This window comes from Oryctolagus cuniculus, chromosome 18, assembly GCF_964237555.1.
Source record: "Oryctolagus cuniculus chromosome 18, mOryCun1.1, whole genome shotgun sequence".
NCBI lineage: Eukaryota > Metazoa > Chordata > Mammalia > Lagomorpha > Leporidae > Oryctolagus > Oryctolagus cuniculus.
Window position 1 is genome coordinate 20,248,459 of NC_091449.1, and position 12,350 is coordinate 20,260,808.

The 12,350-nt window shown below is 44.1% G+C and overlaps 1 protein-coding gene across 4 annotated transcripts in view; it reads left to right on the forward strand.

Annotated features, from left to right (window-relative positions):
• The window catches only part of LOC127486059 (putative ATP-dependent RNA helicase TDRD12), a 109,395-nt gene that overhangs the window by 47,817 nt on the left and 49,228 nt on the right, over positions 1-12,350 (forward strand). For all 4 annotated transcript variants that reach the window (XR_011384017.1, XM_070062490.1, XM_070062491.1 and 1 more), the window contains 3 exons: positions 511-608; positions 1,873-1,949; positions 6,335-6,412. Coding sequence is in view for 3 of the 4 variants with exons in the window: in XM_070062490.1 (XP_069918591.1) it covers positions 511-608; positions 1,873-1,949; positions 6,335-6,412 (253 nt within the window). In the remaining variant the exon portion in view is untranslated. The remainder of the gene's footprint in view (positions 1-510; positions 609-1,872; positions 1,950-6,334; positions 6,413-12,350) is intronic.

The following is a 12,350-nucleotide window of genomic DNA, read 5'->3' on the forward strand; positions in this document are numbered from 1 at the left end:
TTGTGCCAATATCTTGAAGGGTTTCTCCAATGTTCTCTAATAACTTGATGGTGTCAGGTCGTAGATTTAGGTCTTTAATCCATGTTGAGTGGATTTTTGTGTAAGGTGTAAGGTAGGGGTCTTGCTTCATGCTTCTGCACGTGGAAATCCAGTTTTCCCAGCACCATTTATTGAATAGACTGTCCTTGCTCCAGGAATTGGTTTTAGATCCTTGATCAAATATAAGTTGGCTGTAGATGTTTGGGTTGATTTCTGGTGTTTCAATTCTGTTCCATTGGTCTATCCGTCTGTTTCTGTACCAGTACCATGCTGTTTTGATTACAACTGCCCTGTAGTATGTCCTGAAATCTGGTATTGTGACACAAGATTTTAAATTCCATGTAAAGTCCTATTTTGTATTTTCCTGTATTAAGATTTCATAATGGTGTTTATTTTTATTAATTTTTTGGTATCCTTTCTATCAATAACACCTTTCAAAGTAGCTTTTTTATCACTGTTTTTCTTTTTCAGATAAAGATGTGAATTGTAATATGGATTCATTGAGAGATTCACCTAAAAAGAAATCTGAAAAGAAACAGCAGTGCCTCTCTTTAAAAGATGAAAATAAGGTTGTATTTTCCTTTAAAGATTTATTTATTTATTTGAAAGTCAATGTTACACAGAAGGAGACGCAGAGAGAGAGAGAGAGAGAAAGAGGGAGGTCTTCCACCTGCTGGTTTACTCCCCAGCTGGCCGCAGTGGCTGGAGCTGGGCTGATCTGAAGCCAGGAACCAGGAGCTTTTTCTGGGTCTCCCACGTGGGTGCAGGGGCCCAAGGACTTGGGCCATCTTCTACTGTTTTCCCAGGCCATAGCAGAGAGCTGGATCAGAAGTGGAGCAGCTGTGACTCGAACTGGCACCCATATGGGATGCCGGTACTGCAGGCGGCAGCTTAACCCGCTACACCACAGTGCTGGCCCAATAAAATTGTGTTTTTAAAATGCTCATTTTATACACAATTTGCAAAATGTTAATAATATTCTTTAGAGTCTATTAGGAACCAAAAACATGGTTTCTATTAGAAAAATCCTTGGCTACAATAGTTTTGTTTATGAAACCAGACTTTACATGTTTGGTTACTTTGAAAGAGCTCCAGCTCCCCTCCTACCAAGCTCTTGTTTATGGGACTAATGGCCTCTGCAAAATTAGGTGTTCTCATTTAGGACTGTGAAAACCTGGCATTCTGGGACACTCTTAATAGTTTGTTGCAGGGCTGGTATTGTGGCTCAGCCAGTTAAGCTGCTGCCTTCAGCAGCAGCATCTCATAGGGGTACAAGTTCTAGTTCCTGTTGTTCCGCTTCCAGTCCAGCTCCCGCTCATATGCCTAGGAAAGCAGCAAAAGGATGGCCCAAGTCCTTGGGCCCCTCCCTTGGGCCCTGTGTGGGAAATCTAGATGGAGTTCCAGGCTCCTGCCTTTGGGCTGGCCCAGTCCTGGAAGTTGAGCTATATTAGGGGAGTGAACCAGTGGATGGAAGATCAATGTCTTTCTCTCCCACCTTCTCCCTTTGTCCCTTTAACTCTGCCTTTCAACTAAGTAAATTAATCTTTTATTTAAAAAAGTTTATTTCAGTTCTAACTGCCCTGCAGTAGTTTTGGCGAGAATGGTGAGTATCATTATGGGACATTGTAAAGCTGCCTTCTCTTCCGTCTAGTGACTCCAGCAGGGGTGTAACCTGTAATCATCTGCCTTTGCGTTCTTTGTCTCAGCAGATTGTTTTGTATATGAAAATTACCTGGACTGGTTCCTCTTGAGAATAATTCCCATGGATTTTTATTTAAAAAGAAATGTCTATATCTGTATGTTGCTGACATACTTTTTTTTTTCTTATTGAAGTGTATTGAATCTTCAGCATACTGGCCAACAAAAAGAGGAATAACCATATATGCCGACCCAGATATCCCAGCAACAAGGTATGATTTAAAAATTCAGCATAATTGGGTAGAGCCTGTAGTGTAATGTTGTCTTCTCTGTGGGAGACTGTTTCCATGAAACCAAAGTCTACAGACACTCGAGTCTCTTGTGTGACCCATGCACATTTCCATGTGCTAAATCATCTCTAGATTACTTCTGTGACTAGTACAGCGTGGCTGCTCTGCCAGTAGTCATTAGACTGTATTGTTTGGGGCATAATCACAGGGAAAGGCATCTGCACATGTTCAGTGCAGACATAGATTTTTTTCTGAGTATTTTTTTAACTTTTATTTAGTAAATATAAATTTCCAAAGTACAGTTTATGGATTACAATGGCTTCCCCCCCTCATAACTTCCCTCCCACTCGCACCCCTCCCATCTCCTGCTCCCTCTCCCATTACATTCACATCAAGATTCATTTTCAATTATCTTTCTATACAGAAGATCGATTTAGTATATATTAAGTAAAGATATCATCAGTTTGCACCCACACAGAACATAAAGTGTAAAATACTGTTTCAGTACTAGTTATAGCTTTAATTCACATTGGACAGCACATTAAGGACAGAGATCCCACATGAGGAGTAAGTACACAGTGACTCCTGCTGTTGACTTAACAATTTGACACTCTTGTTTATGGAGTCAGTATTCTCTCTAGGCTCTAGTCATGAGTTGCCAGGGCTATGGAAGCCTTTTGAGTTCGCCGACTTCAATCTTATTCAGACAAGGTCATAGTCAGAAGTGGAAATTCTCTCCTCCCTTTATTTGAAATTCAGAGTTACAGAGAGAGAGGGAGAGAGGGAGATCTTCTATCTGCCAGTTCACTCTCCAAGTGGCCACAGTGGCTGGAGTTGGGCCATACCGAAACCAGGAGCTTCTTCCAGGTCTCCCACATGGGTACCAGGGGCCCAAGTACTTGGGCCATCCTCTGCTGCTTTCCCAGGTGTATTAGCAGGGAGCTAGATTGGAAGTGGAGCAGCTGGGACTCGAACCAGTACAGATGTGGGATGCCAGTGTCACAGGCTGTGGCTTTATCCACTACATCACAACGCCAGCCCCATCTGAGCATTTTTCGATGTGTGGTTTCTTGAACCCACAGATTTAATAAACCCAGAGATTAAACAGATTAAAACCCAGGGATATGAAGGGACTAGTGTTGTGGCACAACAGGTTAAGTCACCACTTGAGACACCCATATCCCGAATTGGAATGCCAGTTTGAGTTCCAGCTGCTTTGTTTCCAATCCAGTTCCCTGTTAATGTTCATGGGAAGGCAGCAAATGATGGCCCAAGTGCCTGGGCCCCTGCCATCCATGTGGGAGACCTGGATGGCATTCCTGGTGGCTTCACCCTGACTCAACCATGCTTGTTGCAGGCCTCTGGGAGGTGGACCTGGGCTAGACAATCTCTGTCTCTAGTTGTCTCTGTTACTCTGCCCTTAAAATAAATAATCTCACATTTATTTATAAATGGTACACATACATATATAGGCAGAGAGACAAGGAATGAGATAGACAGCTCCAATCCACTGGTTCCCACCCAAAATACCTGCAGTGACCAGGACTGAGCCAGGCTGAAACCAGGTACCCAGAACTCAACTCAAGTCTCCGGTGTAGCAGGCAGGAACCCAGCTCACATCATGCTGCCTCCTAACGTCTGCATTGTCAGGAAACTGGAATTGGGAGCTGAGGCTAGGAATGGAATCTGGGCACTCTGATGTGGGACATGAGCCTCCTAACTGTTGTCTTAACCACTAGGCCATATGCCTATCTGATTGAACATATATTAATGTAAAGGAAAAATCATGTGATGATTGCTTAGCAACAAAACTCAATGAAAATGGGTGCTAGATGACCTTATTTCCTTGTTGGACAGAGTAGTTTCTGTAAGGCAGGTCCAGTGAAGGCCAGCATGGGGTGGTCTGGGTATGGAGCATGGGTATACACAGACCAGAGGGCAGGATTACTTAGGGGGTTAAGAGTTAGTGGGGAGCAAAGCCTGGATTGTCATCTCCTTAAAGATGAGTATCAAGGGTTTTGACTATAAACTTGTCTCATCAAGATATGTGTCCATAACATTAAAGAAACCACAGAAAAGCCATCACACTATACCACTTCCTTTGTAGTCTAAGAACTTAAGATAGTGTTCTACTTTTCCCCTCCTGGACTATATGCTGTAGATGGCATGTGATGTATTTATATACTAGAATCTAGTATGACATTTTTTTCCCAAAGAAACCTTTAATGAGTACAAATTTCATAAGTATGACTTTAGGAATATAGTGACTCTTCCCACCATACCTGCCCTTCCACCTCACCTCCTCCTCCTCCTCCCCCCCCCCCCATTCCCAGTCCCATTATCCATTAAGGAAAAGAAAAAAATGTTCCTTGACAGTCAAGACAAGTGCTGTTCAAGTCATTGCTTCTCAAAGTACCAATTTCACTTCTACAGATTTCCTTTTAGGTGCTGTGTTAGTTATCACAGATCAGGGAGAATATATGGTATTTGTCCCTTTTGGACCTCATCCATTTTGTTGCAAATGACTGGATTTCATTTTTGTTTTTACAGTTGTGTAGTGTTCCATAGAGTACATATACTATAATTTCTTTATCCAGTCTTTAGTTGATGGGCATTTAAGTTGATTCCGTGTCTTTGCTATTGTTAATTGAGCTGCAGTAAACATGGGGGAGCAGATAACTCTTTTGTTTGCTGATTTTATTTCCCTTGGGTAAATTCCCAGGAGTGGGATGGCTAGGTCATATGATATCTCCCTACTGTCTTCCATAATGGCTTTACCAATTTACATTCCCACCAACAGTGGACTAGGGTACCTTTTCTCCCACATCCTCACCAGCATTTGTTGTTTGTTGATTTCTGTATGAAAGCCATTCTAACTGGGGTGAGGTAAAACCTCATTGGGGTTTTGATTTGCATTTCCCTGATGACTAGTGATCCTGAGCGTGTGTCTCTTTTCCTCTTTTGACAAATGTCTGTTTAAGTCCTTTGTGCATTTTTTAACTGGGTTGTTTGTTGTTGTGGAGTTTCTTGATCTGTTAATATATTCTGGTTATTAGTCCTTTATCAGTTGCATAGTTCACAAATATTTCTCCCATTCAGTTGCCTCTTTACTTTCCTGAGTGTTTCTTTTGCAGTAAGGAAGTGTCTCAATTTGATGTAATCCCATTTGTTAACTTTGGCTTTGATAGCCTGTGCCTCTGGGGTCATTTCCAAGAACTCTTTGCCTGTGCCAATGTCTTGCAGGGTTTCCCCAATATTCTCTAATAATTTGATGCTATCAGGTCATAGATTTAGGTCTTTAATCCATGTTGAGTGGATTTTTGTGTAGGTGTTAGGTAGGGGTCCTGCTTCATACTTCTGCATGTGGAAATCTAGTTTTCCCAGCACCATTTGTTGAAGAGACTGTCCTTGCTCCAGGGATTGGTTTTAGCTCCTTGGTCAAATATAAAGTTGGTTGTAGATGCTTGGATTGATTTCTGGCATTTCTATTCTGTTCCATTGGTCTATCCATCTGTTTTTGTACCAGTACCAAGCTGTTTTGATTATGACTGCCTTTTAGTATGTCTTGAAAATGACTTTGATTTAAACACTCAAGTATCTTTCAGAAAGATTTAACTAACTACACTGTAGCCTTACGTATGTAGTTAAGTTGGAGCATTTGCCTCTGAACCAGATAACTGCTGGTGATGAATTCTTTTAGCTTTGTATGTCTGAAAAAATTAGTAGTTTCACTTTGGAAAACAACATTTTCACTTGGTCTAGAATTCTACATTGACAGTCCTTTCTTTGCTGTATTTTAAACTTACTGCTCTTCTGCCTTCTTGCTTGTATCATTCTTGGTGCAAAGTCTGTCATCTTTTTCTCTGTTCCTCTGTTTGCCGTATGTCTCTTCTTCTGAGTGCTTTTAAGATTTTATCGATAGTACCAGTATGAGCAATTTAATTATTATTTGTCTTGATGTAGTTTTTCTCATTTTTTTTGAAGATTTATTTATTTATTTGAAAGTCAGAATTACACACAGAGAGATGAGAGGCAGAGAGAGAGGTCTTCCATCCGATGGTTCACTCCCCAGTTGGGTGCAATGGCCGGAGTTGAGCCGATCCATAGCCAGGAGCCAGGAGCTTCTTCCAGGTCTCCCACGTGGGTGCAGGGGCCCAAGGGCTTGGGCCATCTTTTGCTGCTATCCCAGGCCACAGCAGACAGCTGGATTGGAAGAGGAGCAGCCGGGACTAGAACCAGCGCCCATATGGGATACCGGCGCTTCAGGCCAGGGCGTTAACCTGCTGCGCACAGCGCCAGCCCCAAGGTATCTTCAAAATTGGGGCAAATAGGTTCACAAATTTTTAACAATGCTTTTTGATTTCTAGTGCTTCAAGTCAGAAACCAAATGAGAAACCACTTTGCCTGGCTGAGAAGGATTACGATGAGAAGAATGGCTGTGTGAAGTAAGAGTTTTTGTTTGCCTGAATTGTTTATTGAAATGATTGTAATAAAATTATAAGGAGGAATTGATATATTTTATTATTAATTTCAAACCTATGTTCTCATCAGAAAATATCTATACAGTAAGACTCCTGCAGGCTCTGAGCTATGCTTTTCCTTCCTGATCAACAGTGTCTGTGTTCAGGGCTTTGTTCCAGAGTGTCGTTTCCTTCACATTCCTGATTCTCTTGTGAAGTGAACAGGTTTATAAAATGAAGTAGACAAAATTGGGGCTGTTGATTCTCTATGGGTTGGTGTTTGCTTTCCTCCTAGTTTTATGGGGTTAAACAGGTCTCCTACCTGCTGGAGAACTGTTGGCAGCAGAACAGTAAATTATATACTTGTGTGGTCCACAAAGTATTTTCCTGTCAGTTTTCTCTATTATTATTACTATACCAGCCTAAGCAGTTTTATATTTGAAATAGCAACAGCTGCACTGGAGCCACTAGAATGGCAGAAAGTTGGGAGGTGAATGGGTCCTAATCTATCCACTGACTGGGCCAGGGAGTCGAAGTGGGGGTGGTGCTAGCTGTACCCCCCAGAGGCCTCTGGCATAGCAGGAGCTCCTCGCATAAGTCCAGGGCCAGACTTTGAAGGCTGCCATGGAGTCCACAGATCTGGAGGTAGCTGTTAATGGACCTGATTTTGTGTCTCCCTGCAGTTGATTTCTTCTATTTTAAATTATAACCTGCTAAATTAACTCTGGAATGTTATTCCCTTTTATTTCTATATTCGAAAATTCTGTCTTGTCTCTCACTCAGTGTCTTTTACTTAGAACCCTGTGGTTAAATGACATCAGTTATTCTAGCAGTCTTATTTACGGTGGAACCTTGAAGTGGCTCAAGATTAAACAGAAGAGAAGGAATAAGCAGTGGGTTTCCTAGAAACCCCAGGGTGGCCTGGAGATCCTGCCTGACTGGCCGTGCCATGTCCAAAGCCTGGGGAACCAAGTGCCGGTCATATCTGGCCCTCTGGTGAGGGCAACCTGAAAAAGAGACGGCCTTTTCTCAAGTATGATCTGCAGGTGTCACAGCCCTGTAATGAAATCTGTGTTGAAAACGGTAATAACGTCAGGAAAGGTGACACATACTGCCCGGCCAGTAAGGACGGTGTTCAAGGTCGAGCATCCACCAGCCTCCTCTGTTTGAAGCTTGTTTGCTTTTCCTGCCAGTTTCTGGCACTGATGGTGTTGCTCAGTCTGTAAGTACCATCATGCAATTCTGTTTCTTTCTCCTTAGAATTATGTCTTTCACATAACTCATTTTGAAACCTCCAAATTATAGTGAGCTCAGGAAGAGGCCACCCCCGAGTCAGTCTTCTTGCCCATTCTGGGAATGCATGCCACTTGTCCTTTGGGTTCTTGGATCATTGGGTGGCAAGGAGAGTGTCAGGATCCACTCCAGAGTTGAAGGGCCCATAACTGCAAGAGAAGCTGCTCCCCTTGGTGTAGTCTAAGCTGCTTAGATTGTGCCTGAGGTGCGATTTCTAGCCTGTCATCAACTTCAGCAGGGGCCCTCGGTGTCTGCTGGGAATGGTGGTGAATTTCAGCTCCATGTGGTTGGTAGCAGCTCTCCACAGCATTATTGTGAAGAGGGTGTTGTTGCTGCAGCCAGAAGTGCCAGGGAGAGTACTTTCACGAATGCTTAAGGAGGTGGTCTGGGTGCAGGGAGAATGGAGTGCTGGCCAGTTGGCTCCTGTGTGTCATCTGGAATGTCTATGACCCTGTGGCTTTCTTTTCATTTCTTAGCCTGTCTTTCCTCTGTCTCATTCTTACTATAATATGTTCTTTATTATTGTCTACCATTAAACATTTTCACATTTGCCTACTTTGTACTACCCGCTTACTTAAAATGGAAATTTTTCTCTAAATACATGTGTTCTTTTTAAAGATACATTTATTTGTTTGAAAGGCATAGCTGTTGGGCAGCAAAGGGTTGGGGGAACTTGAGAGATTTATCTGCTGAGTCACTCCCCTCAAGTGACTCCAACAGCCAGTTCTGGGCCAGGAACTCCATCCAGATCTCCCACATGGGTGGCAGGGGTCCAAGTGCTTGGGCCACCTTCTCTTGCCTTCCTAGGCCCATCAGCAGGAAGCTGAATTAGAAGCAGAGCAGCTGGGACTTGAACTGGCACAACAATGCCATTGTTGTAAGCCGCAGCTTAACCCACTGCACCACAATGGTAGCCCCCAAATACATGTATTCTTTATAATACTGTCTCAATATCAGGGTTTCATCACCAGTGCTTAGTAAAGCTTTATAGACTGAAATGAGCTTCACAGAGGCTGTGGAATCCTGATGCTGGGCAGCTGTCTTTCCTAACCAGAGTGCTCTGCCAGAGTACACTGGCTGGTGAGCTCTGGTTACCACTTCTCTTCCCTCTTGAAGTCACATGTGTTCCTCCCATGATCCCATCCTCCGACATCCTGATTCTGTGAGATGGACATTCAGTGTCCACAGACTCTGAGCACGGAACCGAGAGTGATGGAGTTCCTTATCTTCTGTTGCTTTTCCTGTGTGTGTGTGTGTGTGTGTGTGTGTGTGTGTGTGTGAGAGAGAGAAAGAAAGAGAATATGTGTTTGTTTACTGATGTAGCTCTAGAGTCCCCTCTGTTGTCTACACTTGTGTCTCCTTGGAGACCTCCCCAGAGCCTCTGGCCTGCCCTGGTTTGTGCCTGAGGAGCTCCATGTTTGGGAAACACTCTTGAACTGAATCCTTTCTCCTAGACCTCCCAGCTTTCTCTTCCTTGGTTTTACTCTCTTATTTTGGTAGAAAACATCCTTTGGTAACTTCCAGAGAAGGGAAACATGAAAGATACAATTTTTGAAACTTCCCCTAAATGCTTTTAAACTATCGGCACACTTGATCCATAGAGTGGGTGAACATTTTGAATGCATTTCTGCTTCATCCTCTGGTCTCCAGCTTCTGTTGCTGAGAGGTCCTCTCCTTTCTGATTCCTTATTTAAGAATCTTCCCGGCCTTTCAGAGTTCTCCTTTTTCAGTGATCTGGAACAAATGAATACCAGGAAAATCTGATTTTAAGAATTTCCCAGCCGGCGCCGCGGCTCACTAGGCTAATCCTCCACCTTGCGGTGCCAGCACACCGGGTTCTAGTCCCGGTCGGGGCGCCGGATTCTGTCCCGGTTGCCCCTCTTCCAGGCCAGCTCTCTGCTGTGGCCAGGGAGTGCAGTGGAGGATGGCCCAAGTGCTTGGGCCCTGCACCCCATGGGAGACCAGGAGAAGCACCTGGCTCCTGCCATTGGATCAGCGCGATGCGCCAGCCACAGCGGCCATTGGAGGGTGAACCAATGGCAAAAGGAAGACCTTTCTCTGTCTCTCTCTCTCTCACTGTCCACTCTGCCTGTCAAAGAAAGAAAAGAAAAAGAAAGAAAAGAAAGAAAAAGAAAATAAACCATAAAGCATTTTCTTAAACTCTTTGGAAACTAACCAGTTCTCCCGTTAGAGCCAGTGTGGGGAGATTTCATGCTGCAGTGCCAGTGGATCCTATTCATTGGTAAACTCATGTCTCTCACTTTGGAAAGTACTCTTGCCTTTCTATTTTATTGATCTCTTCTGCACCACATTCTTGTCTTTCAAGAACCATGAGTCACATCTTGGATTTCCTGGACTGGTCATGGAAATTTTTCTTTTAATATTCTTCTGGAGAAAATGTATGGTGCTGCAGTTAATACACCACTTGAGACACCTACATTCCATATTGGAGTGCCTGGATTTGAGTCCTGGATCTGCTTCTGACTCCAACTTCCTGCTAATTTGTACCCCAGGAAGCAGCCAGTGATGACCCAAGTGCATTTGCATGTAGGAAACCTGGATGGAGTCCTGGTGTTGGCCTGGTCCAGCCCTTACTATTGCAGGCTTTTGGGGGAATAAAGTAATGTATAGAAGATTCTCTCTGCCTGTCTTCCAAATGAATTAAAAAATGCTAAAAATACAAATACATTTTTTCTTCTGTTATTTCATCTCTTTTTGCTCTACTTTTGGGACATTTTCATAACTTTATTTTCTAATTTTACTGAGTCTTTAATTTCAAATATTAAATTGTATTTTGCTGGATTTTTCTCTCTTATGTGATGTCCCACCCTTGTTTCCTCTTAATGATGTTTTCTCTTATTTCTCTAAGGATACTACTAATTTTGTGGAGACTTCTTCTCCCTGTAGTGTTTCTATTTTTTGCAAGATACAGTTATTTTTGTCTCTGCAAGGTGAGAGGTTTTCCCTAGATGGCTGTGGTCTTTGTCTGCTTTTATTTTCATGTAGGGGCCTAACCAGCCTCCTAAGGCTTCTGAGTGCCCAACAGCTCGTTGACTGTGAGTCTCATCGTGGAGTTAGCTGCTGTGGGGGAACCTCTGAAGTCTGTCTCTAGTCCTTCCTCCTCAGTAGGTCAGATGCCCCAGGAAAAGTCCTCCTGTCTCTTGCCATGGGACAAGATCTGCTTGCCAGGGTCCTGGGTGCTGAGTGACAGAAGCCAATCAAACTGTCATTTTTCAGTTGTTAGCTTAACCTCCCTCTTTCTAAGTACAGTCCTTCTGAGACAGGATGGAAGCAGTGGCTATGCAGTCAAGCCCCTCCCAACCTGACATGTGTCCATATCCAGCTTGAAACCAATCGGAGCAAGGAGCATCAGATCCTAACCACAGACGACCCCTGCTGCCCTGCTAAAGGACTTCCTCAACCTGTACCTGCCCCCTGTAACTCATGCAACAATAGGTGACTTTCCTGGGGTGGTGGTAGTAACGCCACCATTTTGAGGGTGTTGTGTGCAAAAAACAACAACAACAACAACAACAAAAACACAAGAGCACCTCTGCACAGGACACTAAGCCAGGTGCAGACCAAAATGCTTTGTGCCAACAGGGAGTCACCATACCTTCCCAACCCCATAAAAGCACCTGTTCGGCTACTGTTGGAGAACCAGTTGGCAGAACCTCTTCATGCCATGCTTTCCACCTTGTGCTCCAACACAAAACCCCCAACGAATCTTGTGTGGGTTGCACATTGGCCTCTTGTGCGTTGATACTTGCAGGTGAGCCAAAGAACCTGGGGTCAGTAACATGTTTCTGGTTGGAACCTGGCAAAGGGAGTATTTCCCCTTGGGGAAGGTGAGGGTTGGTGGGTGTACAGACAGATGGAACCCTCTCTCAGTGGGGCAGTGGCTGCCTGTGCCTTTGCTTCAGGGTCTCTGCTGTTGGAGAGTTCTCTGACCTCCCAGAATCCCAGCTTACCCCACCCACTGTTTTTCTTTCCTCTCACCTGTTTTTCTTTCCTCTCTTTTTCCTCTTTAAGTCCTCGGGCTTGGTTTTTGGTTTTAGTTTTGGATTTTGATTTAAGGCACCTTGGCAGACATCACATGGGGTGGGTTGAAACTGTTGGCTCCTGGCACTGATCACGCAGCAGGGGACAGGTGGGTTGCCCCTGTGCACTCTGGTTACTGGGTAGAATCAACACAGCTGACTGCTGGAGCTGCAGCTTTGGTTTTGGTTTAGTCCTGTCTGAAAACTCCCAGTCGATGTCCTTTTACTCTGATCTTGCCTCCCAGGACATCATCTTGGCTCCTGCCCTCCAGCCACGGCTCCCACTACCTGCAAGGTGGCTGGAGCTTCTAGGCCATTCAGATTCAGGTGCCCCATGGATATCACCCAGCAGGGATCATGGAGAACTGGTGGGGATCATCCCCTACCACACAGAGTCCATAGAGGCAGATTTGAGATTTTTCCTCCTGATCCTTCTGCCTCTCTGATCTTGACTGTTACTTTGTTTCTTGCTGCTTATATCTGCAGGTGGGTCAGGACCAGGGTGCTTGTATTCACGGATAGCTGCCACTGGTGGAGACACTACCCAGTCCCAGGACCTTTAATAATAGGCCACATACTCCATTGAAGGG